The sequence below is a fragment of the Mustela lutreola genome, chromosome 1, assembly GCF_030435805.1.
Source record: "Mustela lutreola isolate mMusLut2 chromosome 1, mMusLut2.pri, whole genome shotgun sequence".
Taxonomy (NCBI): Eukaryota; Metazoa; Chordata; class Mammalia; order Carnivora; family Mustelidae; genus Mustela; species Mustela lutreola.
Window position 1 is genome coordinate 275,304,503 of NC_081290.1, and position 26,785 is coordinate 275,331,287.

The following is a 26,785-nucleotide window of genomic DNA, read 5'->3' on the forward strand; positions in this document are numbered from 1 at the left end:
AGGATCGCAGAGGGAAATTGTGGGAATCGGGGCGGCTGGGGACAGGGGCTTATGTCCCCGGTCCCAGTACAGTCTCCCTGGTGCTGAGGCAGAGAGAGTGTGGTGGAGAAACCAGGTCTTGGTCCCTAAGCCGCCAGCGCGCCAGAGAATGCGTGGGTTCTGGCTCTTGTGAGGGGATGGGAGCCACGCCAGTCGGCAGATCGCGTGAGACCTACTACAAAGCCTGAGATACGGGCGCACGTCCCTCATGCTCCCCTGAGAGAGTTACAAAGGGCCCAGCCGGCACTCTTTGACCTGCGCCATTGTTTCAAAGCCTAAGCTGCGCACCCCAAACTCTTCCCTGACAGAGGTGCGCAAAAGCCCAGCCCGGGGCTCTCGGACCTGCGCCCCGTTCTCAGTGCCTGAGATGCGCGCGCAACCCATAGCCGCCCCTAAAAGAGGTGCGTGCAAGCTGGGCACTCTTAGACCCAGCAAGACCAGGCACTCCCAGCCCGGGCCAGCGGCAAAATCTCAGTGTGCGATTGCTGCTTGGAACGTCTCTGGCAGTCGGGAGCTCCCAGACAGCCACCACTGCCTTGGCTTTGGGTACAAGCCCAAAGATCCTGTGCCCCCAGGGTCTGCAACTTGGAACCTGCTCTGCCAGAGGCCAAGGGGGAACTTATTTAGGCTCTGTACCCAGACTGAGGCTTCACTCTGAGAGGGAGATCAGGGTGCCGTCTGTTTTCCTCTAAAACTACAAAAACCATCAAAAGCAATAAGGTGAGAGAAAAAAAAAAAAGTGAACATAAAAACCACCAGAGAACAAAAGCCTGAAAAAAATCAGTTTCCTCAGAGCCCACCCCCTTGAGGGGGGTGGGAGGACTTAACTCAGGAAACATCATTGACTGACAAACCATGTGGCAGGTCCCTCCCCCAGAAAACAAACCAAGAAAGAAAAAAAAAAAAAAAAAAGGACTACAAGAGAACAACCACTACTTCATAGGAAAACTTATTTTTCACTTGTTCCCAATATTCTGGTTCATTTTTTTTTTACACATAGGTAATTTTTTAAACCTATTTACCATCACAGCGAGTTGTACAGTACATCAAATTCCATAATACCCTTCTAACCTGAACTTTTTGATACATACACCTACGTTTTTCTTTTGCATTTCTATTTTTTGAATCTTTTTTTAAAATTTTAGTTTAGTTTAGTCTAGCTTATTTCTTTTTATTTTTATCTTCTAATATTCATATAGAGTTAAACTTCAAAGTAATCCCCTTTCCCCAATCAATACTGCCCCTATAGGTAAACTAATTTTTAATCTCCTTTTATCTTAAGAAAGTCCTTTAACAAAGATATTAAGATACATCCAAGAAGAATCAAAACAACCTTCCTCCCACACACTGAGAATTTATAACCACTCTCCCATCTTCTTCTTCCACCAGTATTTCTGTGTTTTTGTGTTTGTCCTGATAGCATATAAATCTTACACTTGGGGTTCTTTTTGATGAGGTTCTTCCTTTATTTGCATATATATATATATTTTTTCTCTTGTCATATACTTGTATCAGTCTTTTTGTTTGTCTGTTTTTGTCTACTTCATAAATCTTACGTTGGGGCCCATCTGGACTGAACCTTCTCTTTCATCTTCCCTTTCTTTCCTGTTTCTCTCTCTCTCTCTCTCTCTATTTTTTTTTTTTCTTTTATTTTTTTTTTCTTTTTCTTTTCTTTTGTCTTCCATTTGGGTGGGGAATCCTGATTGCTCAGAAGTGTTTCAGGGTGCACCTTGACTGCACCATGGTTGATACATCCAGCTACATCTGTTCAGTCACCTCCCACCAAAATGACTAGGAGGAAGAATGCCCAACAGAAGAAAAATACAGAGGATGGACCTTTTGCAACAGAGCTAATGGCTATCAAAATAGATAATACGTTGGAAAGAGAATTCAGGCTAACAATTATCCAGGCAATAGCTAGGTTGGAGAAAGCCATGGATGACCAAACGGAATTGATTAGGGATGAGCTGAAAGCAACGAGAGATGATGTTCACAATGTCACATTTTCCTTATCCACTCGTCAATTGAAGGACATCTTGGTTCTTTCCATAGTTTGACGACCGTGGCCATTGCTGCTATAAACATTGGGGTACAGATGGCCCTTCTTTTCACTACATCTGTATCTTTGGGGTAAATACACATTAGTGCAATGGCAGGGTCATAGGGAAGTTCTATATTTAATTTCTTGAGGAATCTCCACACTGTCTCCAAAGAGGCTGCACCAACTTGAATTCCCACCAACAGTGGAAGAGGGTTCCCCTTTCTCCACATCCCCTCCAAAACATGTTGTTTCCTGTCTTGCTAATTTTGGCCATTCTAACTGGTGTAAGGTGATATCTCAATGTGGTTTTAATTTGAATTTCCCTGATGGCTAGTGATGATGAACATTTATTCATGTGTCTGATAGCCATTTATATGTCTTCATTGGAGAAGTGTCTGTTCATATCTTCTGCCCATTTTTTGATATGATTGTCTGTTTTATGTGTGTTGAGTTTGAGGAGTTCATTATAGATCCTGGATAACAACCTTCTGTCTGTACTGTCATTTGTAAATATCTTCTCCCATTCCGTGGGTTGCCTCTTTGTTTTTTTTTGACTCTTTCTTTTGCTATGCAGAAGTTTTTCATTTTGATAAAGTCCCAAAAGTTTATTTTTGCTTTTGTTTCCTTTGCCTTTGGAGACATATATTGAAAGAAGTTGCTGTGGCTGATATCGAAGAGATTACTGCCTATGTTCTCCTCTAGGATTCTGATGGATTCCTGTCTCACGTTGAGTTCTTTTATCCATTTTGAGTTTATCTTTGTGTACGGTGTAAGAGAATGGTGGAGTTTCATTCTTCTACATATAGCTGCCCAGTTATTAATCAGTCATTGAATTGTACTAATGTAATGGACTGTTATAAAATTTTTGCAAAATTTGAAGAGGGAAATGCACCTATCATATCAACAGATTTATACATAAAAATTATATATATATATATATATATATATATATAAACTTATTATATATGTGTGTATATATCTGTATATATACTTTTTAATATATATAGTTTTTTCTTTTTTTTTAATTTGAAAGTCATTTATTTACTATGTGTTGGTTGGATTTTTACTTACCAGGTTATTATCTCATTAGATAAATTTCATTATCTCTGAGTAAAAGGTGGAATCTGGTGTTTTCAATAGTCAAAATAAGTGCTTAATTTTGCTGCTGAAGATTACTGAATTTCACTGTGAACATAGCCCATGTAAGTCCTGATTCTGGGACTTCCCTATTTCCCTTACAAAGAGAAGCATTTTCTCCTGATTTTTGAAACTAGAAGGAAATAAAATCATCATTGGCATTTATTTTGAAAAATGCTTTGGTTTGTTTTCTACCCAAAAGTTGTACATTCATTGGTTTCAGTTTTGGAAATATATACAAGCTTTCTGTTTAAATTCCAAGTGACATTTAAAGTAGATTATGTGGGAGAATATAACCCCAAACCTCCCTCTCAATCTTTCTATGGGATGAGACATTTCCCAAAAGAAAAGTTGGGCAATGTATAGCTGAGCAAGGCTTAGTTCCTTTCCAGTCTTAAAATAAATAGCTATGCCATGGTTAATAACTTTTTATATCCTGAGGAATTGGAGCACAAACTAAGAGTACACTTCTACTCACTATTGATAGGCTATAAATCATGTGCTCCCTGTTGAAAAAGATTCTGAGGAACAGTAGGGAACAATGTCTCAGCATATGTTAAATTAGAAAATGGCAAACATGCCTAAAGCCAGGTTTTAAAGTCTGCTTTAGCAGATAATAAATGAATTGAACAGTGCATGACAAATATCTGTGTGCAACTTCATACCCCAATAGCCCTACTTCCTCCTCCATCCCCCACATTGGCAACTGGTTTCCACAGACTTAACTCTGAGAGCTGGTACAAATGTATACACTTCCTCCTACAAATACCACAATGAGGATTTTGTTTAAAAAAATGAATAAAATGTTCCTCTAAAAGAAATAAGATGTGTTTGTAATCCACGCAACCCAATTAAAAAAGATACACAGTGGTAAATGTGGTTAAAATAGCTAGAAAGGGGCACATAACTGAGGGAAGCTTGAGTAGCACATGATAATACCATTGACCCTTGAACAGCCTGGGCCTGAACTGTGAGTTGTGTTACATGTGTAGTTTTTTCAATAAATACAGTACAGTACTGTATTTTCTCTTCCTTATGAGTTTCTTACTATTTTGTTATAAAAGTACAGCATATAACAAATATATCTTGTATGACATACAAAATATGTGTTAATGAACTGCTCATGTTATTGGTGGGGCTTCCAGTCAACAGTAGATGATTAGAAGTTAAGTTTGGGGCAGGGCTCAAAAGTTATACATGTCCCTAATCCCCACATGTTCAAGGACCACCTGCAGATTATGAAAGGTACAACTGAGAGACTTTATGACCTGAGTGAACAATATGAAGAAAGACTTGAGGCAGACTGAGAATGTCTGAAAGGGATGCATCGGTTATGATCAGGACTAGATAAGGACAGTATGGACTCATTTGTGAGAGAAGTGAAAAATTTGGTTGTTACTAGGGCAACCATGGTCTAAATAACATTGAAAAACATAAAGCTGGTTATTATTCTATGCAAGACAAAAATATTTTTTATATGGAAAAACACATAAGTTAGTAATCTGAGAGAAAACTCATAATGCTTGTCTATAAACAATTTGACCTTTTGTTTGGAAAAAACATTTTTCCTATTTTCCACACAAAAAAATTTACCGATTTTCCATAAACAACACTGATGTGCTGGGATTTACAATGACTGTGGAGCTTGAACGGTGTGTGGATAAGATGCAGTTATAAGGATTGTGAAGTAAACTCACTTCTGTTGGTGACGTTGGTAGGCTAACATAAAGGATAAGGTAGTAACTACTTGGTCTACACAACTGCAGGTAGACCATCAGGATGAGAGCTTTTCTGTTGCAGTTCGGTCTTCAGAAGCCCAAACACAGACCCTGATGAAAATGAAGTCATGGGTTTGATCATAGATGTCGGAGGGCTGTAAAGGGAACAGAAAACACAGCCTCTAAGGTCTCTTAGGTCAACAACAGAAACACAAAAAGAAAAAAAAAATAGAAACAAATCTGAGATGGTGAGGTTTGGGAATGAATCGAAGAATTTTGGGAACCCAACTTCCCTGAAACCTCTGTTCAAATAGAATTCCCTCCTCCGTATTTCTAGAGGAGAAGAGATTCTCATGACCTGGGATGATATAATAACATCACCTGAGTTATTTCCATACAAAACCATGCTTTTTTTCTGATAGGCTCTGATAGGCCAGGTCTGATAGGCTCAAGAAATTTTGACAAAATTCCTGTGAAATCATCTCCTTCTGCTCAGTCATCTCCTGTTACTTTAGAGGAAATTGGCTGAAGAGGAAATATATGATTGCATCTGATTATATTTAGTTCTTTCTGGCACCAACTGAAATGGAATGTTGCAGCATTAAAAACCCAAATAAAAAAGCACTAAAAAAGATGGGAGTTAAGGAAAATCTTGTTAACAAATCCTCAACCAGTGCATGGATTGTCTGCCTTGCACAGACCAAGAGATAACTAGAGCCTAGATCTATTCCAATTTGTGACAGTTGCTAAAGGTTTTACTTGTGTTTAGGGTCTTTGTGTGGGTAGAAAGTGTGACTATATGGGTAGACCTTATGGGCAAAATATAAGTCATACAAATGCTCACTACATGTTGTACACTGTGGAGGAAATTCTCAGTGGTGCTAGATGAGATGAAATGTTTTGTGGATATCAGCCACCCTCTTTTCCCAGCTACCCAAGTTCTAACTAATTTGGTCTAAGGCTAAAGCAGCCATGGATGGGGCACCTGGGTGGCTCAGGAATTTAAGCCTCTGAATCTTGGTTTCAGCTGAGGTCGTGATCTCAGGATTGTGAGATCAAGCCTGGCATTTGGCTCTTCTGTCAGTGCGGAGTCTGCTTGAAAATCTCTTGCCCTCTCCCCCCGACCCTCGCCCTGCTTTCTCTAAAATAAATAAATAAATAATCGTTAAAAAAAAATAATAAAGTGGTCAAGGTGGTTTAGAAAGTTTCCCTATGAAGGCTATTGCTAGGGTTGAACAATATTAAATTTCCCTCTAAACTTTCATCTGGCTTCTGTGACTACTGAGTACCAAATGTTTGTAGTTATTATGACTGCAAGAGATAACCCCAAATTTCATGCGTAAAACAAGTAATTTACTATAAACTTAGGCTCAATGGATCAGGAATATAAACATAGCGAGGATGGCTTGTCTATGCCACATGACATCTGAGGTCTCAACTGAGAAAACACAAGGACTGGGAATACCCACTAGCTAGCAACTGAAAAGATCTGGAGTCATCTTGATTTACATGTCTGGCAGTTGCCACTGGTTGTGGGCCCAGACATCAGATGAACTGTTGGCCATAAAATTCTATGTCTGGCCTCTACATACGGTACCTCCATATGGGCCAGTTAGGAAATATTGCTATGGCCTTGTTTGGAAGCTAATTTCTTTCTTTTTTTTTAAATTTTTTATTTTTTATAAACATATATTTTTATCCCCAGGGGTACAGGTCTGTGAATCGCCAGGTTTACACACTTCACAGCACTCACCAAAACACATACCCTCCCCAATGTCCATAACCCCACTCCCCCTCCCGACCCCCTCCCCCCAGCAACCCTCAGTTTGTTTTATGAGATTAAGAGTCACTTATGGTTTGTCTCCCTCCCAATTCCATCTTGTTTCATTTATTCTTCTCCTTTGCACTTATGCCCCCATGTTGCATCACCACTTCCTCATATCAGGGAGATCATATGATAGTTGTCTTTCTCTGCTTGACTTATTTTGCTAAGCATGATACACTCTAGTTCCATCCATGTTGTCGCAAATGGCAAGATTTCATTTCTTTTGGAAGCTAATTTCTGTCACACCAGCATTGAATGCCCAACATATTCGTTCCCCAGGGAGTCCACTCACTGCTGAGATAGCAAGTTGATTACACTGAAAACCTTCCATCATGGAGGAAACCAAATTTGTCTTCACTGAAACAGACACTTATTCTGGATATAGATTTGTCTTTCCTGCTTATAATACTTGTACCAGCAGCACAATGCATTGAATTCTGGAATGCCTTATTCACCATCATACTATTTCACTTAAGATTGATTCTGATCCAATAATGTATATCTTCCAGTAAAGATGCTTGGTAGTGGACATACACATTGAAATTCTTAGATCCTACCACATACTCTATTCTAGGCCAAATTGAGTTCTTGAAATTTCATATATTGAATACCTAGATCCAAGTAACTCAGAAGATGACTATTTAGAGATAGGCCATTAAAGGGGCAATTAAGTTAAAATGAGGCCTTTATGGTGGGCCCTAGTCCGCTGTGGTAAGCATCCTTATAAGAGAAAATTTGGACACAAAGAAAAGAACACCAGGAATGTGTGTTCACAGAGAAGACCCTGTGAGGACATATGGAGAAGGCAGCCTTTGGTTAAGCCAAGGAGACAGACCTTTGAAGAAACTAAACCTGTCAGTAGTTTGACCATGGTCTTTCAGACCCCATAAGTGAAAGAAAATATATTTTTGTTGTTTAAGCCATCCTATCTATGGTATTATTTTATGGCAACCTCAGTGAACTCATTCATATCCCATTTATCTTAGGTAACTGCTTAGATACAGTGAACAAATGACTTCCAAACAGACCACCAATTGAGAAATAGCACCCTGAAAAGCTTGAGTTATATTTTCAAGGATGTGTTGGCCAACATATCGTTACATCTCTCCCAAAGCCATCATAAACAGTTTTAGAATCCTATGGAACTGAAGAATATATATGGAAGTGCTTCCTTTATTATTACACTAAAGTCCTTTATAATTCTGCTTCCTGTACCAACAGTTTTGAGCTCATCTGGCTTTTAGGTTTTAGTTATAGATGTTATGGTTTCATGAGGGGCCACAACAATTACTTTATTGAACTGGAAATTGAAGTTGCCACCTGGATACCATTTGGGGTCTTCATGCCTTTACTAAACCAAAAGATAAAATGGGGCTGGAGGGGGCACCTGTGTGGTTCAGTGGGTTAAAGCCTCTGCCTTTGGCTCAGGTCATGATCCTAGGATCATGGGTTTGTGCCCTACATTGGGCTCTCTGCTCAGCGGGATGCTGCTTCCCTTCCTCTCTCTGCCTGGCTCTCTGCCGACTTGTGATCTCTGTCTGTCAAATAAATAATAAATGAAATCTTAAAAAAAAAGGGGGGGAGTGGTGGAATTGGTATTGATGATGAGATGACATTTGTTTGTTTGACACAATGGGACATGAATGATCACTATTTGGAACACAACCCATTTCTTAAAATCTCTATAACTAATAGTAAGTGTTAATTTAAAAAAAAAAAAGAAAAGAAAAACAAGAAAAAATGGCAGGACCATTAAAGATTCAGAATGTCAAGAATGAAGATTTGGTACACCTTAGTAGATAATGAGCCCCAATATTAAAGGTTAACCTTAAATCAAAGGGAAGAGTGAGTAGGCAGTGCAAGAAAGAAAGGGATAAATGTTAACTTAAATCTAATGACCAATCATAGAAACAAGGACCCTTGTAGCAATGTAACAGTGTATTGAGTTATTTCAAAGCCTGTTCTTAATGTTACAGGTCTTTCAGGAAGGATTATAACCTGAACCAGAAGAGAAACTAACACAAAATGAACTTTGTCCAAATGTTGAGGATATTATGTTTCCTTTCTGAAAGGGAGAGAGGGAAACTAGGCTCAAATATCATACAGAAGAGTGTTTATGAATGCTGAATAGCTCATGTATCTATTACCCTCAGCTCAAAAACCTACTATATATGCTCTCTTCTGAGATGCTGGAAGTAAAAACTACCTATATTTCTAATCTACCAGATGATTTCCTATTGATTCTATCAACAGGAGTACACACTCCAGTGATAGTGGAAGTCAAGAGGAGGAGAAAAAAGACTTCATTACATGTTGAAGAAAAAGTATTTAATCAAGGAATACTTTGGACTAGCATGTGAGAAGATTAGAAGCAGAATGAAATGAAAAAATAAATGAAAATTGTCTAATCATCAATAATATTATAATAATGTTGTATGGTGACAGATGATAATTAGACTTCTTGTGAGGATAATTTCAAAGTGTATAAAAATGTTGAATCACTGTGATGTATACCTGAAATGGACAGATGCTATATGTCAATAATACTTCAGTAAAAAAGAAGAAAAAAAGTCTTTAGAAAATAATAAATTTATCCAGTCAGGAGAGGTCTGAGGAAATGCTAAAGATTCTGAGCTCCAACTGTGGCTGGCTTTTGCGGTCATGATATACTCTGTGTATATCATTTCTTCTTACTTCTAAGGCTCAAAGTAGAACCCTAAAATGAAATTCTAGAATGTTTTTAATATAAGTTACTTCCCTTCCCAAAACAAATGATGATACCACATTTTCTTCATGGCATTCTTCATTTCCATGTTTCTCAGCGTGTAGATCAGAGGGTTGAACATGGGGGCAATGATGGTGTAGAAAAGAGCAAACACTTTGTCTTCTGGGAAAGTTGTGGCGGGCCGAATGTAAATGAAGAGAATAGGCACAAAGAACAGAACCACAACTGTGACGTGGGAACTGCAAGTGGAAAGAGCTTTGGAGCGGCTCTCTGCAGGGTAAGCCCTAAGGGTGTATAATATCAGAAAATAGGACACCATCAAAATCACAAAAGTCACCAGAGCAATCAGTCCTGAATTAACAACGACCAAGAGACCAATTCTGTATGTGTCTGTGCAGGCCAGCTTCAGTAAAGGATACACGTCGCAGAAGTAGTGATCGATCTCATTGGGGCCACAGAAGGGTAGGAAGATGGTGAGGAGGAACTGACTGGCAGAGTGGATTAAGGCCCCAGTACAGCAGGCTGTGATGATTGCGTGACACCTCTCTCTGCTCATGATGACGGTGTAGTGCAGGGGCTTACAGATGGCCACGTAGCGGTCATAGGCCATCCCTGTGAGGATGAAGATCTCCACACCTCCAAATAAATGTGTGGTAAAAAGCTGTGTCATGCAGTTACTGTAGGAAATGGTCTTCCTTTCTGCCAGTAAATCAGCCATTAGTTTAGGTGTCACTGTTGAGGTGTAGCAAAGGTCGGAGAGTGAGAGGCAATTAAGGAAGAAATACATGGGTTGGTTCATTAGTGGACTGCACGTGATAGAAATTATTATGAGTAAGTTTCCCACCCAAATAGCAATGTAGCAAAATAAAAATAATACAAAGCAGAGGATTTCAATGTTCTCATTTTGAGAGAGTCCCATGAAAATAAACACAGTGACGTTATTCTTGTTTTCCATGATCCAGTGCCATAAAAATGCTTAACAGTCTCCTGAAAAGACGTAATGCACAAGTTAGTGCCGAACATTTGCATGGAGAATATAGATGATGACCCTGACATCATGAAGCTCTATTTAATGGATATGATACGATATGATATAATTTTTTTCTGATTAGTCTCATGAAGATTTCCATAAATCAGTTTTTCAGGATATTATGTTCGATCTTGACATTACGTTTTATGAATGAATTCAATCAGTAAATTAACAAAGTTTAATAATTATTATTAGTTGCCAAATGTTTTCTATTCTAAAGAAATATACAACAAAGTCCTTATAAAGGAAATTTTTCTGGATCCTTCCAAACACACATTTGTTTTTGTTTTTGTTTTTGTTTTTGTTTTTTTTAAGATTTTATTTGACAGATCACAAGTAGGCAGAGAGGCAGGCAGACAGAGAGAGGAGGAAGCAGGCTCCCTGCTGAACAGAGAGTCCCATGCGGGGCTCCATTCCAGGACCCTGGGATCATGACTGGATCCAAAGGCAGAGGCCTTAACACACTGAGCCACCCAGGTGCCCCCAAACACACATTTGTTAAAGAGGCAAGTATAAGTCATTAAAGTTGCTGTTAAATGATATCGAAGCAAATGTTAAGCTTGGCAATGGTCACTAGTGGACTTATATGCTTCCCCAAAATAGTTTCAGATTGAGGTAGAAAATGAACTTAGAGATTTATATGATAGAAATATATGTACAAAGTGGAAGATAGAAAATCTCTGTAGGAGGCCTCTGAGTTGGTTTGAATAATTTTTTGATTGCTTGTTTATCTTACTTAGTGATTTAGGACAGTAGGATGCTGATCTTTTGTATCAAATGTTTATTTTTATATCAGATATCAATACAAATCATATATTTAAAGGAACCACAGAATAAAGAGAGAGTTAAAACTAAAATGATGAGGCACCTGGGTGGCTCAGTGGGTTAACCTCTGCCTTCAGCTCAGGTCATGGTCTCAGGGTCCTGGGATCTAATCAGCTGTTGTGTTCTCTGCTCAATAGGAAGCCTGCTTCTCTCCCCAACTCTGCCTGTCTCTCACCCTACTTGTGCTCTCTCTCTCTCTCTCTGCCAAATAAATAAAATATTCACAAAAAATAAAGCTAAAAAGAAGAACTGAAGGCAGTTTACCTTTGTGGTTTTTCTCCGACTCAGTGTACCATAATTCACAAGTCAATTTCTTCCCATCAGTCCAAATTATAGTATGAATTTATTTTCGATATTCATCCAAAACATATCTTTTGCCAAATCCTTAAAGAATATTGAAACTTCATAACTCAAAGAAAAAATGTATAAGAAAATGTTTATATGAAGACAAACATTTGGGACCTAGACCCCATTACTAATTATACCAGTATATGACTTTGGATACCAATTTTTTTTTTTAATTTAAATCATCGTGTTTGGGGTGCCTGGGTGCCTCAGTGAGTTAAAATCTCTGCAGTCAGCTCTGGACATGATCCCAGGGCCCTGGGATCAAACCCTGCTTCGGGCTCTCTGCTCAGCAGAGAGCCTGCTTCCTCCTCTCTCTCTGCCTAATTGTGATCTCTATCTGTCAAATAAATAAATAAAATCTTTAAAAAAGTCATCTTGTTTGTAAAATAAAAAAAAATGACTGAACTTTGCCACAAAATGGTTGAGAAACTCAAAAAAAATCAAGAAATGACCCTTGCTTTATTAACCATAAGAGTGTAAGTGCTAGTGTTACCTAATCAGTAAGGCTGTCAATAATGAAGTCTCATAAATATGATTCCATGTAGGAAATAAAATTTTAATGCCTTAAAATTATTTTGAGCAAGAAGGTAACATCGAGATTGGCACTAACTTAATCTCCTAGTTCTAAATAGAAGGGATTTTAATTAAAGGTATGTAGAAAATACAGGGACACCTGGCTGGCTGGCATACTGGAGCATGAAACTCTTAATCTTGATTTGTGAGTTTGAGCCCCATGTAGGATATAGAGATTACTTAAAGAAATCTAGAAAAAAAAAAAAAAAAAAAAAGAAAAGAAAAGAAAATCTTAAAAAATTTAAAAAAATTAAAAAGCATATAGAAAATACATAGAATAAATGAAGATAGCTTCAATCTCTTCATTTACCAGTTATATTAAACCTACAGGATTTGATATGTGAAGATACAGGCAATTTAGTTGCGGTTGACCATGGCTTCTGCTAACTTAGACTCTCAGTGCTAACGAAAAAATAACATTGAATTGGTAACCCATGATCCAATTGTTTTTCTATAAATTTTGAACTCAAAAGGCATCATTAATATTTACCATCTTTCTTTAGAAGTTGTGATATATCTTCTGCCCTAAACTTGTTGCTACAGTTTCTCATCAATTATTTTTTAAATTCTCCCCTTATCACTTTCTTTTAGAGGTTAATTGTATCACACACCAAACATAAAATTCCTTTGTAATGGGGCCTTAAAACAAATGAATTTATTTATTTGGTACAATTTTAAGATTTAGAATTAGTGTAGCAAGAATCACTGAAAAGTTAGATTTCATGCCTCCAATGATGCCATGAAAATTTCTTCTTACCTATAAATAAGCACCCCCTATTTTTGAAATAATATTTAAAACACTTGTTTGGTCATTTTTTAAAGTAATTGCTTGTTCCTTTAAATGGACAGAAATAAAAACATTATCTTAATCATGTGCATAGAAATAAACAACCACCTGAGTTGTTTTTCTTTTTCCCCTTTCCCAAAATTAAACAAAATTTTACCAAAACCTGAAATTAATCCCCTATACAAATTAGTTGTCAGAATATGTAGGTAAAGCCCATCATTCTGTCTTCATCTGATAAAAAATTAATTTTCCAACTGATGAAATGTGGTTTAACCTCATAGCAAAACAATAATGTTAAATATGTGGTAGAATTTTCTATTTTCTCCAAACTCCAGTCCATAGATAATGCTTCATTTCACTCTTTTTTTTTTTTTTTTCATTTCCCTGTTCTGCAAACTTCTGTGGTTTATCAAGTATGAACCACCACATATATTTCTAGCTTTTCAATATTATTTAGTTAAAGATTTATTTATTTATTTATTTAAGAGCACAGGAGCAGGGGAGGGGAAAAGAGAGAGGGAGGGAATCCTCAAGCTGAATTCCCACTGAGCACAGAGCCTGATCCTAGAACCTGAGATCACTACTTGAAGCCAAAACTGAAGAGTTGACGCTTAGCACTCTCTGAACCATGAGGCGCAACTCTAGCTTCTCAATTTTAGAGTGCAAGAGGACCTCTGATTTCTATTGTCAACTTAGTCATCAATTTTCAGTGTGATCCCCAAACTTCATTACCCTCAACACATTTGTTTGTCTAAAATAGAGGCAAATTCTTTGTTCCCTAAATAAATTAGAGAGTTGTGAGTTTCAAATTTAGAAATAGATGTATGAGTACTTTGAAAAAAATACTATCTAAATGAATATGTTATTAAGATCAGTTTGATGCACGTACAAGAGTAGTAATACCTTACGGATATAACAATTAGTTAAAAATGTCCTGATAAAGTATATATAGATCACCTAAATAGTATTTAGCAAAACAGAATTTGAAATCAGAGTTTTCTGAATCTAGAGCTTGAGTCCATGTCCATACCTGGAACAGAAGAAATTTAATGTTAAAGACCCCTTTCCTCCAATTATTTAATTATTTCATGCAAAGCCAGATAACCTCCAAAATCGTGATCCTTAAACCATTTCAGATTTCATGCAAAGCCAGATAACCTCCAAAATCATGATCCTTAAACCATTTCAGCCATTCTAATATCGATATGCAGATGATAAAATGAGATAATAAATTACAACAAACTATCTTAGTCTATAAAATGCAGAAAATATTCAAACAAAACTGCAATCTCAATCTGTTCCTCTTTCCTGCATATGTAGCCCAATTACAAAGAGTAAGAGTAGAGAATAAAAATCTGTTATTTTAGAGAATGCAATTTATTCTTAGAGAATACAATGCGCTGAATGTTGTCATGTCCTTGGATACGCTTCTCCAGCCACAAATAGCTCCTCTGTAAGAGCAGTGGTTAGAAGAAAGAGGTCATCATTTACTCCCTGCTGTAGTTCTCCCCTCACTGTAGGAACTTGTGTTCACTTGTCCTAGAGGCCCCTTCTTAAAAAAGGTAAATCTAGTCTTGAAAATTTATATGTTTCAGTTAAGATTTTGCTTAAACTTTGGGCTTTCTGCTATTGTCAAAATTTTGAAAAAACCTTGATCATAATGAACATAATAAATTCGGGGTTTCCCATGAATCATCATATGGCCTCATTTCATTACTTTACTACACCATCAGTAGGTTTAAAGTCTAATGGAATAATTTGCACATACACATATAACATAAACTTTTTAAATTCTCCTAATAATTCTGAGAAGTAAATAGCTCTAATAAGCTCATTTAAGAAAATGAAACTGAGGGGCGCGTGGGTGGCTCAGTGGGTTAAAGCCTCTGCCTTCACTAGGGTCATGATCTCAGGGTCCTGGGATCGAGCCCCGCATGGGGTTCAATGCTCAGCAGGGAACCTGCTTTCCTTCCTCTCTCTGCCTGCCTCTCTGCCTAATTGTGATCTCTGTCTGTCAAATAAATAAAATCTTAAAAAAAAAGAAGAAAACGAAACTGAGTTATAGAGAAAATAAGTAATTAGCCCAAACCCATAGACATAATTAGTAGAGTTTGACAATCTTAAACAACATGCCTCATTTGCTAATATATTTAGCAAAACATTATGTACTTACCATACTAATTTGATACTTAGTGTATACTCAGTGAGTATTGGATAATCTAATAACTTAAAAAAGTGCCTCACTGACCCCAATATTTCCATTTTTAACTTGTGCCAAACTAAACCTAATATAGTCTTAAGTTTTGTGATCCTAAATTCCCAAAGGACACAGAGAAAGTCTTAAATTCTGTCTTGAAATACTAAGAGTGTTTGCACAAATTTAGCTCTCAGTTCTCACCAAGTATTCCTGATCTGTATAATGCTTGGCATGTACTGTTTTTTTTTTCTCGGATCATCATATTGGCAATGGATAAGTACATCATTGGTGGGTACATCTATCTCCTGAGACTGTTGTGGGATAAAATGTGGAAGTTACCCAGTACATTTTAGGAACTTCATAAATATTTCTAATTATTTTATCTTTGTTCTATATCTTGTTAAATACAGGTTACTGATTATTTAACCAATAGTCAGCAAATGTTTGTAAATAATTACAAGAAAAAGCTTCAATGATTTCAAATGGTCTGTAAATAAAATACCCCATAATTGAAATTATTGTCCTAAAGCTTATTCCCAGAAACAAGGGCAGGCAACAAAATTAACAGAGAGAAGAGAAACAAAAAGAAGATAAACAGAGACTCAAGTTTTGAGATATTTGCATTTGATTTTTTTGGCGACCTGAGTAAGGTCTTAGGTTAACGTAATTCTTGAATTATTGGAGCTTGTTTGTTTGTTTGTTTTGAGGAAGGAGTTATCAATACTCATGATAGGGTTAGTGCAGGGAGTTTATTTGTCCTTTCATTTTGGGCTTTATCACTTTCCTAGCAACCTGTGAATCACTTTTTCTTAATCAATGCTTTTTCAGCTTCCCCCCCACAACTTATAATTTTTTTTTTTTAATTTGAAATTTGTTATCCACCTAAGCATCACTCCCCGTTGCTGTCTGCCTGTATCTTAGACTGTTGTATGGCACTTTCAATGGGCAGTACTTTGAATTTATCACCGCCTCAACCTCAAAACAAGCTAGTCTATAAAATTCAGAGAAGATGCCTGTATTCAACTTTAACTGAAAGTCAGTCAGCTAGCTGTACAATGGAGGCAAAATATACTTAGTGGATCTCACACAGTCAGGCAGGATAATGGGAAGGGAAGAGAAATAATTCACCTCATGTTCTTTCACTTTTTGTGGATCCATTCCTACTTCTTCCTTCTGGTGTCCCCCCTTTCTTCACTGAAATTCTGTGAAGCAGGCTCACTGAAAGAAGGCTCCCCACTGACCAGGGCTTGAAACTGTCCAGAGCATTTCATGTCAGCTTCTTGAATTCACATGTCACTCAGTGCAACTCATCAGCCATTCACAGAAAGAAAGCTGGTATTATCTTAAAGACAACTGACATCGCTCAACCAACATTCCCACAATGAGACATATATTCAGAGCAACAGTTGGAAGTCAAATGGAATAATTTTATATCCAAAGGAATCAAATCACAATCTATATTTTCATCATTAAAATTACCCCTAGAGATGCCCAAGCTCACATGATTAATTAATACTTTATAGAGAGTACATTATAAATTACATTTCTCTTATCCTAGAGCACTCTTCTTTCCAAGAAATTTGGGTTTACCTTCCCAAATAGAAGTTCACCAGGTTGATTTCCTTTAGATATAAGTTGACAAAGTGCAGCTAGGATTGGATCCGGATTATAAACAGTGTGCAAGCCACAATTAATGTTGCATGCCATTTAGGAATTTGTCATTAGAAATTCCTCCAGGGCACCAGGGACCATATTCTCCTGCACTTAAGGAATTCTGTGATGAAAACAAACTTGAGGTCCTAATCCTTTCTCTGATCTCCATAAACTGACAGAAGTTTAGACATCCTTGGCCCTCATGGTAACAAATGGTCTTCATCTCTGCTCAAAAACTGTCTTTATTGTAGTTTCTAAGAGAATGACAGTGAGTTATAAAGTCCTTCCAAGTATATAGGTAAATTTCTGGGAAAATTATAAACTAATAAAGCTTAATATTATTTTGTATTATTTTTGGTTTAGAGAAAAATAAAGATTTATTTTTAGAGAAAGACTGAAAAAGAGCACTAGCAGAGAAACAGGCAAAGGGAGAGGGAAAGAAACCTCAAGAGGCTCCCCACTGATACAGGGCTTGATCCCAGGACCCTGAGATCATGAGCTGAATAGAAATCGGGAGTTGGACGCTTAAGGGACTAAACCACTGAAGTTTCCCTGATTTAGAACATTTTTTAAAAGTTATATGAAAAAGAACATTTGCATTTGAGCAAAACTTTCATTTGAAAGTCTTTAAATGAGGGTTTGTTGCGTGTTATACACTAAGTGCTCCTGTTTAATCTTCACAAAGACTCACTGTGGTTTTTTTTTTTTTTTTTTTTTTTTTGATCCAGAAGAAAACTCTGTAACAGCTAAGATAAATACTGACTAAGGTTGCTAGACAAGGAGGAGATTGCATGTCAGGGTCAAGAGAATAGTTAGTTCTTAGGAAGGGGAGTGGTGAGGACAGGATGGTTGACTGTGGAGATGGTGGCAGTGTTCTATTTTTTTATTCATATGAAGATTACAGGGGTATTTCCTGCCCAGTTCTCTATCCCAACCCCAGCCCACAGCTCTCTCTTTCTAAGTATCTTTATGTATTCTATTTCATAAGTTAAATATGAAAAGAATATATAACAATACAACCCTAAAACCATATTCAAGGCACTGAAGCGACCCAGGGTAGAGTGTGAGGTTGGATTTGCCTTCAAAGAATTAACTTGAAAGCAAGTCCAGGTGTTTCATTTTGGTCCAGTCTATTGCCACTCTCCTCAGGAGATCTGGTTTTTGTGTTTGTTTGTTTGTTTGTTTTTGGTATTTTTTTAACCTTATTGAGGAATCATTGACAAATGTATTGAGGTGGACAGTGTGATGATTTCATATGCATATACATTGTGGAATTATAATGAATACATTATTACCATCACTTTATATTATAGTTCACTACTGTTTGTTTTTGTGGCAAGAATGTTCCACTCTCTGTATTATTAACTGTCATCACCATATTGTGGTTACCTCTTCAGAACTGACTCTTCTCCTAACTGGAAGAATTCTAACACTTAACTCAAAGAAAACTTCCCCAGTCTATGTCATGTTTTCACCAGTATTCTATTCTTAGCCCAGAACGTCCATGGGTGCCCAGGCCTCCCAGTCCTCTCCAAACCATGCTGTCATCTCCAGGCTCTGATGTGCAGCCCCTACCCCTGAATCTTTCTAGCTTTACTTCCCCACCAAGGAAGAGCATTTGCTCCCATAGACTCACTGTCCTCCAACATGGAAGTGTCATTACAGAAGTCTTAATAGTTATGGTAGCACTTAAAAGAGATCAATGTACCATAAATGGGTTATGGCTTAGAAATGATGAATGAGTTAATATTCACTCATAAAGCACAGCAGAAAGAAAGTTGTTGAAAGAAGACTATGCTCTTGATAAAGGCTGCTTTGATGTATTGTAAAAAGTCTAGCTGGGCTTATTCACAAAATACATTTTGGATACGCTAAGTTTGGATAGAATCTGGGCAACTCCAAAGATAATTAAATGTGCATTTGTTAGCTGCCTATCTTGTATAGTTAAACCTTGATTTTAGCAGTCTGGAAGAATTCATTATAAATTATGTTTCTCTAAATAACATAGTGTCTTCTCTGTGGGTTCCTTACTTCTAGAAGATGGTCAAGAAGAGAGCATCATGAAGACAGTGCCATTGAGAAAAAAATATGGAAATAGTCATAGGACTTCTGTTGTAGATGATTAATGTCTTAAGTAATAGCTATCCCATGTGTCCTAGCCACTAGTCAATTTCTCAAATGCCATTTCAATTTATCATTTCATATTTAAGTGACACTAATAACTTTACTTATCAGTTTTATATTGTAAATGAAGAATACAAGATGCTAGTTGTTTGCTGATTTGACCAAGAGTCAGGCCATTCAAAAATGGTAGACTGACATGCAAATCAAAGTGTAGGACTCCTGGTTTGATGATCATTATTCTCCCTAAGTGCTATTCAGATGGCTCTTGAGGCTGAGGACAAAATATACCAATTATTTACATTCTGACTTACCTTTAAGTTTTTATACAGATTAATCACTTATGGTATTATGAAATTTTATAATAAAGTAAAACATTTGCTCAAAGAGAACTTGAGGGTAGTAAATATTAGGCTGATATGAAAGTATCTTTTTATTTTTTGCATTAATGAAAGACAACAGGACTAAGAGTAAGATTTATCACTCTCATTCTTTTTCTCTCCAAACCTGTAGATATTCCTACACTGTCTTTTACGATGTGGTACTAGTGATGTAGTTGTAGTTTAAGCCACCACAATATTCATTTTTTTTTTCTTAATAATTTGTCTAAGTTGTAACTTATGTGATTCTTCTCGCCCATGAATGTGCTACTGTTTGCACTTCTTATCATTTTTTCTCTCTTTCCTGCCCCTTCATATTTAAAAAAAAGATTTATTGATTTATTTTAGAGAGAAAGAGAGCACAAATGAGAGGGACAGAGGGAAGGGAGAGAGAGAGTTTCAAGCAGACTCTATGCAGAGTGTGGAGCTTGAAAGCAAGGTTGATGTCCCACCCCAGAAATCGCAACCTGAGCCAAAATCAAGAGTTGGGTGCTTAACCCACTGTGCCACCCAAGTGCCCCACTTTCCCCTTCATTTTATGTAGCTGTTGAAATTATCTTTTTTAAATTCTATTGCATTTTGTTTGAAAATTTTCTTCATGTTTTATTTTTTTTAAGTTTATTTATTTATTTATTTATTTTGATTTGACACAGATAGAGAGTACAAGTAGGCAGAGCAGCAGGCAGAGGGAAAGGGAGAAGCAGGCTCCCCACTGAGCAGAAAGCCCAATGTGGGGCTCGATCTCAGGACCCCGAGATCATGACCCGAGCTGAAGGCAGCCACTTAACCAACTGATCCACCCAGGTGCCCCTTCTTCATGTTTTAGAAATAACTCCCCTTTGTGGTATTACACAATTACTGATCTTCTTTTGAATCTCAATTCTTTTATATAAAGATCCTAATTATTTGCATTCTGTTGATGATAAAAAATACTTTCTTAAATTGTTATCTTGGGAAAATTTTCTCCAAAATACCTACAGATTATGTTCTATTCATGGGTGATGGTAGTATATCTTTTAATATCACAAAAAATGTGTTTTCTTTTATTACTTCCTTTCTCACTTTGAGATGAAAAAATATATATAGATAGATAGATATAGATATAGATATAGATACACACACACAAGAATTATGCTGAAGGAAAATTTCTATCTTGATAAAGTTCAGTTGGCCCTATTCCTTTTCCATCAGGATGGAAATGGAATGCATTTTTCAGGTCTACGTGACAAAGCAAGCAGATATGTGCAGTTTCTTCCAAATGCAGTTTTGAGGTCGCTCAACTAACCCAGCTCTACTGGAAGGGGATAAGCTCTGCTACTTTTCTCATCTTGTCTTTCCACATTGTGAGTATCTGTGATGCAATAAACATGACAACAGAAATGAAAATTTCCCCCTATCCCTTTGTCCCTATCTATGACACGTTAAGGGAGATCGGGTGGGAGGGGGTGCAGCAGCTCCCACAGAGCAAGTATGAGCACCCTTTTTTCTTTGATTTAGAACCAAATTATCTACATGGATTTTTTTATCACATAATTTATTTCACATAAGATTTAGATGAATTTCCTACAGAAAATAAAGTTCAATAACAAGAAGAAAATTCTTTTTTTTTTAATTTCTGAAAACCACTTTTCATCTCCATTTCTACAGAATAACAAAATGTTGTCAAATCATCATGTATATATTTCATATGCAAATAAATATTCAAGTTTTACAAGCAATTTCACAGCTTCAGAAATGCTTACTGTATGTGACATAGTCACCATCATTCCTTTAGCCTAGAATATTTTTAATATACTTATGTTCCTATCTGTTAGGGTCCGTGATCAAAGGAGCGAGACTGATACAAAGCGAAGGTCAAGCAAAGCTTTATTTCGCGCCAAGCATCAGAAACCAAACTAACTGGTAAGGGCTAGCTCTTACGAAAAGGTGATGACGACAACACTGGCAAGGCCTCTCCCAACGTGGCCACTCTGGACGAGGCCGTTCCCTGACGGGGCTGCTCCAGACGAGGCCTCTCCCCAGACCATGCTGCTTCTGACTAGGCCGCTCACCAAGGAGGCCTCATGTCAAGGAAGCTGCTCCCGGAATGAAGCTGCTCCTCAGAATGTTGCTGCTCCCGGAAGGCCGCTTGGTGAGGCCATGGCTCTGGGCAGCAGGGCTGCTGGCGGCTCTCACTGCTCTGACAGCTCTGATGGCTCTGACAGCTCTGACAGCTCTGATGGCTCTCCCAGCTCTGAGGACTCTCCTACTCCTCTTCCTCCTCAGCCGTTCAAACTAACCTTTATAGGAGTAGTTGAACCCGGCCCACATACAGGTGGCCAGTGGGATTTAAACTCACCTCAGTAAATATATGTGCATCCCACTGATTGGGTGTCTTCACCGGGCCTGACCTGCCCTTGTATCTAGGCTTTGCAAGTAAGTTCCTCTGGGAAGGGCAGGGTCAATCTAAGTTCACTGCATAGGGTCAATCTAAGTTTACTACAACAAAATGGCTCCCTCTGGCCAACCAGGCCCTTACATTACCCAATCCCAGTTCCACTAGTAAAACTGTCACCTTACTCATAATTCCTCAGTTTATCATCTCCAACATTCATTAAGTGAAAGGTTTGGTTTCAATGATCTGAATGATCAGAGCTCTCTGATTTCAACTTCATTTTTGCTCCTGCATGAAGATTTCAGCATTTATTGAGTAGGACAAGTCAATTGTGTTTTTCTTCTGAAAATATCCTTTGACACCAAACCCTTTTCATGGCTTTTTTCATCTCTGTATTTCTCAGGGTGTAGATTAGGGGATTGAACATAGGCGCAATGATGGTGTAAAATAGAGCAAATATTTTGTCCTCAGGGAAAGTGGTAGGAGGTCGAAGGTAGGCGAAGATTAAAGGTCTGAAAAATAGGATCACCACAGTGATATGAGACCCACAGGTAGAGAGAGCTTTGCGTCTTCCCTCAGCTGAGAGATTTCTTAAACTCAATAATATAACAACATAAGACCCAAACAAGAGAACAAAGGTTACTAAAGTGACCATTCCTGAATTGGCAACCACAAGGACCCCAGTGATGTAGGTATCAGTGCAGGCAACTTTCAGTAGAGGGAAGATATCACAATAGTAGTGATTGATTTCACTGGGGCCACAGAAGGGCAACCCAATTATCAGAGAAAACTGAGAAAAAGAATGGAGAGCCGCACCAGCCCACGCAGCCAAGACTAGGAGATGGCACCTTGTCCTGTCCATGATAAGCAGGTAGTGGAGAGGTTTGCAGATGGCAGCGTAGCGATCAAAGGCCATGACGGTAAGAAATGAGGATTTCAATCATTCCCAGGAAGTGCAAGGCAAAGACCTGTAACATGCAGTTATCATAAGAGATGGTTTTTCTAGCCAGTAGCAGGTCACCAATCAGTTTGGGTGTCACACAGGAGGTGTAGCAAATGTCCATTAAGGCTAAGTGGCTGAGGAAATAGTACATCGGTTGGTAAAAAAGGTCACTACAGCAAACAGAGACAAGAATTAGGAGATTTCCCACCAAGACAGAAACATAACAAAATAAGAAGAAAACAAAGCAAAATTTTTGTATGTTCTGGTTATAGGAAAGTCCCAAAAAGATGAATTCTGAGATGTTTCTCTGACTTTCCATAAATTGTGTATTATGCACAAATAACTGAGTATCTGAAAAAGAAAAAAAAATTGGATGAAAACATTGACAATATATAAATCATAAAATCTACTAACAAAATATAAACCTAATTCAACAAATCACAATGGCTAATTTATAAATCAATATTATTACATTTTTTCCCTTTAGGAATCATAATTGATTTTGTGATGATTTTTTAATTTTATCAAATATTCACTTATTTTGAAGTACTAAAAATACTTTTGATTAAATCTTGAAAATATAATGATTTAAAAATCACCATTTTCTAATAAGAAATTGTACCACTGTTATTTATAACCTTTAGATAGTAGGGACATTAATTTATGCACAAAATTTATTTTACATATCAATTTCCACTGTGTTATTCACAGCTGGCTTTTGTTCTAATGTTCCAGTTCCCCAAATGATTATGGAACTTCCTCCTAAATTGGCTAGAGACAGAGGATGGAGGAAGGTAGTTGTATTTCAAAAAAAGAGAAACAAAAATCCTGAGCTTAAATTGTGAGTTGGGTGATTAGGATTGCAAATAGTATTCTTTGAACTATAAGGGTGGTTATGGGGTGTGGATTATAATTTGAGCTCCAGAAACCTATCTTTCTAGCTATGTTATAAAGCAAAAATAGTTGTAAAAAGAAAACAAAAAGTAGATTTCTTTTGTCAGTAAATTTTGAAAAATAATTTGAAAAATATGTTTATTTCTAACTTAAATTTTAGTGTAAAAGAATGTTTGAAGGTAAACTCCATAGCCATTAAACTTAATAATGTAATAAGACACTAAATGAAATTGAAGACATTCTAGTCTCTCTTTTTTTTTTTACTTTATTTATTTATTAGACAGAGACACAGAAATAGAAGTAACAGAAGTAGGGGGAGCGGGAGAGGAGAAGGTAGACTTCCTGCCAAGCTGGGAGCCTGATGTGGGGCTCCATCCCAGGACCCTGGCATCATGAAGTGAGTCAAAGACAGGGGTTTAACGACTGAGCCACCCAGGAACCCCACTAGTCTCCCTTTTTAACATGAAATGATCAAGTTGTATCCTCAAAATTATATACAAGTTATAGTTCTCCCACAATTTAATGTTTTTCTTATACCTTCTAGTATATTGTCACAATTACAGTTGCAAATAATAACTAATTTATGAAACTACAATATTGCATTCCTTTAAATAAGTATGCATAAATCCTGGAACTGAGATAAATTTGAAAATACTTATTAAATAATAAGTAAGTCTAATTATGAGAATTATTTAAATATTAAAATATTCATCTATTCCCACCATAGTCTTTTCAGTGTAGAAGGAACAGATTAAGAAAATTCAAATGAATTTCCCAAATGAAAGAGCCAATAAACTAAAATATTTATAAATTATATGTCCTAATGCTTATTCTTTCAGTGTGGCTTCCCACAGGAAAGGGGCATGCATCAGAGAAGATAGCAGTGGAGGAATTACTACAGCTTTCCTCTCTTGAAAGATGACAGACTGCAAGGTCACTGTAAAATATCCCACAATAGTTACAGGAAAATATGTGATGTTGTCACATGTCTCTGTTTTGAAATCCCTTCACAGCATCAGGCTTTCAGATTCCCCACTACAGCTGTTACTGTTCCAATCTGTGTACTCATGGAAGTATCATCACTCTGGGAGGCACTAGTAGAAATACAATTTGACCAACTTCCTGGAAAAAAATTTAAGCAAGGGATATACATGACTTGAAAAGTAAGGTAGAGGACAGACCACTTTTATTCATTATTTATGCACTGATGAGGGAGCAGAAGGCTGGCTGAGGACAAAGCAAGAAGCTGACACCTGGCAATCTCCCCCTCATCCCCACTCCTGGGTGGGACCAATGTGACATTCTTTAAGAAAGTCCCAACTATCTTAATGTTAATGGCTTGCTAAAAGGAAAAGACAACCTTGTTGCTGGCAAGACCTCAGGTATCAGGTACGTTGTAGATCCTCTTCAGCATATGAAAGTTCTATTGAAACCTCCCTTTCCTCTACCTTCCCCAACCCCATGGTACATAACCTGCCATCCCTCACAACCCAGGGCAGCATCTATTCCTGCCCATGGGTCCTGTCCCTGTGCTTTAATAAACTGCCTTTTTGCACCAGAGATGGCTTAAGAATTCCTTCTTAGCCTTCGGCTCCAGACCTCGCCCCACTGAACCTCACCTATATTCTATAACTTTATCACTACACTAAATTTCTAAGGCTGTTGGTCACTTGGAGGCTGTCAACATTCAGCTGTTTGCATCAAGTGAAATAAAGTGAACTGAAGTGAGGTGACTTTTGGGTTTCAATCTTAATATATAAGATTTATTTAAAAGCTGACATCCAAATCTAAGCAGATTATAGGAAATAAAAATAAAGCATGAATTTAGATAATTACCACACCTTATTCCCAAAGTTTTCTACATTTTCCATTCTGTTACCATTTATAATGAAATTTTACCAGAAATAGGACTGCTTTGGATTTCTCCATTCACACAAGCAGTTCTCACTGGTACAAGACCCTAAACCTTCTCATCCTGAGCTTCAACCTCTGTAAACTCTAATCTCAACCCAACACCTGAGTGATGAGGGAGCAGGAGGCTGGCTGAAGACAAAGCAAAAGCTGGCACCTTGCACCCCCTCTCCACCAGCTCCCCTTGGCAAATAGTTAACTTGCAGAGATCACAATCCTGAAAGACAGGATTACAGATGTCCTAGAGATCTACAAACAAAGAAGTTACCTTATCAACAGCACAATTTCCAGAGGCAAATAACTCAGTTCCTCAAGCCCTAAGTAAAGTTAAATTTCTTCTAAACCCAAATCTTACTAACAAAGACACTTGATAGCAGAAATGTGAATGGCTTGCAAAAAGACAACATTGATCAAGCCAGCAAGGCCTCTGATATCCTGGCACCTTGTAGGCCCTCTTTAGCATATGAAAGTTCCCTTGAAACCTCCCTTCCCCTCACCTCCCCCCAACCGCAAGGTACAGAACCTGCCATCCCTCACAACCTGGGGCAGCAGCTCCTCCTGCCCATGGGTTCTGTCCCGGTGCTTTAATAAACCACCATTTTGCACCAAAGATGTCTCAAGAATTCTTTCTTGGTCATTGGCTCCGGACCTCAGACCACCGAACCTCATCTAGGTTCTAGAACTTCATCACAAGGAAAGAATGATGAGCTTATGAAACAAAATGGCCAGGGAAAATTGAGACTATGTAACAATTATATATTTTTTCCTTAAAATGTACAATCTCTCTCTTTGAATGACAAGATTAAGAAGTCAATTGTCCTCCAAGCAGACATACATCTTGAATCAATTCTCTGGAAATAAACAAACACAAAATTGCAACAGAGATTTTGGAAGGACAACAGAAGAAAAGGTCAAATGGATAATGTTCTGGTGGCAAGATAAAATTGAACTGGTGAAATTGTTGGCTACCTGGGGGAGTTTCTTAACACTTAATTTTATTTTTATTTTTATTTTTTCTAAATATTTTATTTATTTATTTGACAGGCAGACATCACAAGTAGGCATAGAGGCAGGCGGGGTGGGGGGGGGGCGGCGGGGAGCAGGTTGCCTGCTGAGCAGAGAGCCAGATGCAGGGCTAGATCCTAGGACCCTGGGATCATGACCTGAGCCATAGGCAGAGGCTTTAACCCACTGAGCCACCCAGGTGCCCCTTAACACTTAATTTTAAGTAAACAGTCTTTTTCCATGCTACCAAAATTAAATA

The 26,785-nt window shown here is 37.6% G+C and overlaps 1 protein-coding gene and 1 pseudogene across 1 annotated transcript; both read right to left on the reverse strand.

Moving 5' to 3' along the window:
• Positions 1-9,510: 9,510 nt before the first annotated feature.
• On the reverse strand, positions 9,511-10,440 carry LOC131809047 (olfactory receptor 4P4-like). The gene has a single exon (XM_059135596.1). The coding sequence runs from the start codon at positions 10,438-10,440 to the stop codon at positions 9,511-9,513; it is 930 nt and encodes a 309-aa protein (XP_058991579.1).
• An 11,658-nt stretch (positions 10,441-22,098) lies between these two features.
• On the reverse strand, positions 22,099-23,035 carry LOC131822586 (olfactory receptor 4P4-like; annotated as a pseudogene).
• Positions 23,036-26,785: the final 3,750 nt, after the last annotated feature.